Source organism: Lactuca sativa, chromosome 6 (genome assembly GCF_002870075.4).
Source record: "Lactuca sativa cultivar Salinas chromosome 6, Lsat_Salinas_v11, whole genome shotgun sequence".
NCBI lineage: Eukaryota > Viridiplantae > Streptophyta > Magnoliopsida > Asterales > Asteraceae > Lactuca > Lactuca sativa.
Window position 1 is genome coordinate 50,286,419 of NC_056628.2, and position 3,191 is coordinate 50,289,609.

The following is a 3,191-nucleotide window of genomic DNA, read 5'->3' on the forward strand; positions in this document are numbered from 1 at the left end:
ATATAGAGAGAGAGAGAGAGAGAGAAAGAGAGAGCTATGTTCAAATGTTTTTAGCAAGTATTGTGTGCCTAAATACACCAATGAGAATTGAAGAAATAATAAACAATTAAATAAATCATTTAAGGGTATTCTTGACATTTTATACTTTTTAATTAAGGAATCATTTAATTGAAATCCTGCAATTAAGGAAATAAAATCAATATTTTTGACCTAGTCTCTCTCTCTTGCATCGTGTCTTATATTCAAGGAATTACCAAGATAAATGACCAACACCCCACAACACAACCGATCAAGACCTCGATTTCTTCTTTCTTCTTCCAGTCGACGCACATCTTGGTAAACCGTCATCCACGACCATCTTCGCAGCTTACATCTCATCTATATAATTCATATTTGCGTACGATTCCGTTGTAGAAAGTCTATTTGATTTCGGTAAGCCCCCACTCCCCATAACGCGTCTTTTACAAATTGATCGGAGTAATTGATCCATCGGTGTCATCAAAGATGAAGAACAAGAAAGAAGAACCTGTGATGGGGATCCCCTACAATTCCAATTACCAACATCCTCCTGTTTACGCTCCTCCACAACAGCAATACTATGTCGGAAATAACCCCAATTACCAACCTCCTCCACCACAGCAATACTATGTCGGAAATAATCAATATCAATTCGGCCAGATCCCTCCCAACGCCGTCGTCGGTGATCCCAAAGGTGTGCCTCTTCAGCAGACGATTTATAGAGACACTCCCGCTCCCATTAACTACGCCTTCTGTGGCAGCGCCGGTCTCTCCAGTTTCAGGTATTCATATCGATTCCTTACCCTTTTAGGGCGTTTCATGGATTTACAAGATAAGATTCAATCACAGAATCACTATATAGAGAACAAACCGTAAAAATTGATCTGTCCCTCAATTGTTGGTCCTTAGATAAGATGAATCTGTATTGTAATTCTATTTTCCATTATACAGAATGGTCTGAGTTTCATCATTCATGTGGAGGACTTGAGATTTTTATGTTGTTTTGCTTGTGAACAAGATCTTATGCCTTCATTAATCACTGAAGGTTCTGTTTAATTTTGGTAATGGAACCAACTTTTCTTCGTTGAGGAAGCGTTTTGACTCTGTAAATCTCTGATTGATAACTAGAAAAATCAAATATGTATATGTAACACTTGATAACTTATATTTTCAGCACTTTTACTTGGTTCAAAATTTTGTCTGTCTTTGAATTGTCATAGCTCTTTCACACTAGCTCCAAATTAGCTGGATTTTTTCCTGCATATTCTACTCAATGCTAGTTATAACTTAGGCTTTGGAATCATTCTGATTCGACTAATACTGGCTGATATACAGTCCCTTGAACAGGGGGCTGTTCGAGCCAAATTTTCAGCACAATTTGTTAATTCTTATTTTCTGATGCAGGATACGATTATTCAACATTCAAGAATGATTGAAGAATGCCTAGAACTTATTTTCATGGCAGAATTCTCACAGAATGTAAGTGCCTAGAATTTGATTTCATGACATTCTCATAGAATATAATTTTTATCAAAGGTACATTTTAATGGTTGTAGATAGTAATATATTTAACTAAAATGTCACACGGTTCTAAATTACAAGGTATTTTTTTATTAATTTATAATGCAATTTGATTTTAATGAACAATGGAGCTTTTGACTTAGAAACGTTGAGGCCTTTTTGAATTGTGATAGTCGATTGAAAGCCACATGCAGTGATAAGAGTAAATACACTTCTTCATACACTTTGGTTCTTGATCAATTGATTTGATGATTACATTCTATTAGAATAAATTATAATTCTTTAATGTCTACTACATTTTATCAGAATTTATTGTTTTTATTCTCTTAGAATGCACTGGATTTTTTAATATTTGAAAGTTAATTATTGTTTTCTTTGTGGATTTAGGTCTTGAAGAGGCTGCCATTGATGTGGAAAAGAAAAAAAAAACATAGAGAACGAGAGTATATTCTAACAGAATCTATTCTGCCAGAATATGTATGAATTAGTTTTTGTTGCATTTGTGATAAGAATGGTCGGAAGAATGGCTTGAAGACCTGATAAGAATGACTTGAAGAATGAGCCAAAGATTGATGACACTCACAGTTTAAGGATGTTTTTATTTTTTAAGAACTACAATTGTATTTTATTCATTACCTGTATATTCAAGAATGCTGATTTTTTATGATATTCTTTTAGAATGTGTATAAATATATTAAAATGTATAAGGCTATTAGTATGTAAGGATACGTATGAATTTGTATTTAAGTTCGAATGTATATGAAAATATTAAAATGTTGTTATTCTTCAACTAGGAGTTCAAGAATTCTGTTACTCTTCATTAATATTCTAATACAATAAAACTCTTAAAGAACATCATTCAAACAAAAATTCATTCTGACGGAATAAAATCGGTTATGTTTACAAATTATGTTTAGAATTAATTTAAAATATTCAGATTTTTAAAATGAGGAGTGTTAATAATCCCTTAAAATCCGAAAATTTCCTTTTTTAAAATAGGTTAATTCACCGAAATACCCTTTTGTTGAAATTTGTGTGATTATATGGTACATGCTATCATATTGTAATATTATAGACCCTTAAATCATGATCATTGATTCTATTCATCCGGTGGTCCAGATCTGTGCATTCTGGCACACAATAGTTAGTAAAAACAAAATAACCTAAGCTTATATATATATATATATATATATATATATATATATATATATATATATATATATATATATATATATATATATATATATATATATATATATATATAGACACACACATGATTTTACCGTCTCTACTTTATAAAATGCATTTTCCATATCTTTCTTTTTTTTAAATGTTACTTTGACCTCTCAACTTTGAATTTTCTAAATCAATTATTATTTCTAATACACAACAAAAACATGTAAAAACTCGTGGCAACACATAGACTCAATTACTAATTTCTCCACTTTATTAAATTTTTGAAAGTTTTTCAATTCAAAAAATTATTATTTTAAGAAGATGTTTGAAATGTATATTTCTTAATATTTGAAAATAAAATATATGGTGTTTTGGTGATAAATTTGAAGAACAAATTCGAAAAACTTGTTCGAAAATTATAGTTTTTTTGCAACGGCGAAGTTCGAAAATTATTGTTTTTATCGCCTTTCCAACGT

General features: G+C 30.8%; 1 protein-coding gene across 1 annotated transcript; it reads left to right on the forward strand.

Moving 5' to 3' along the window:
- Positions 1–446: 446 nt before the first annotated feature.
- On the forward strand, positions 447–987 carry LOC128126601 (uncharacterized). Its single transcript, XM_052764440.1, has one exon. It carries the CDS (start codon positions 505–507, stop codon positions 892–894), a length of 390 nt encoding a protein of 129 aa, XP_052620400.1. The 5' UTR covers positions 447–504; the 3' UTR covers positions 895–987.
- The last annotated feature ends 2,204 nt before the right edge of the window (positions 988–3,191 follow it).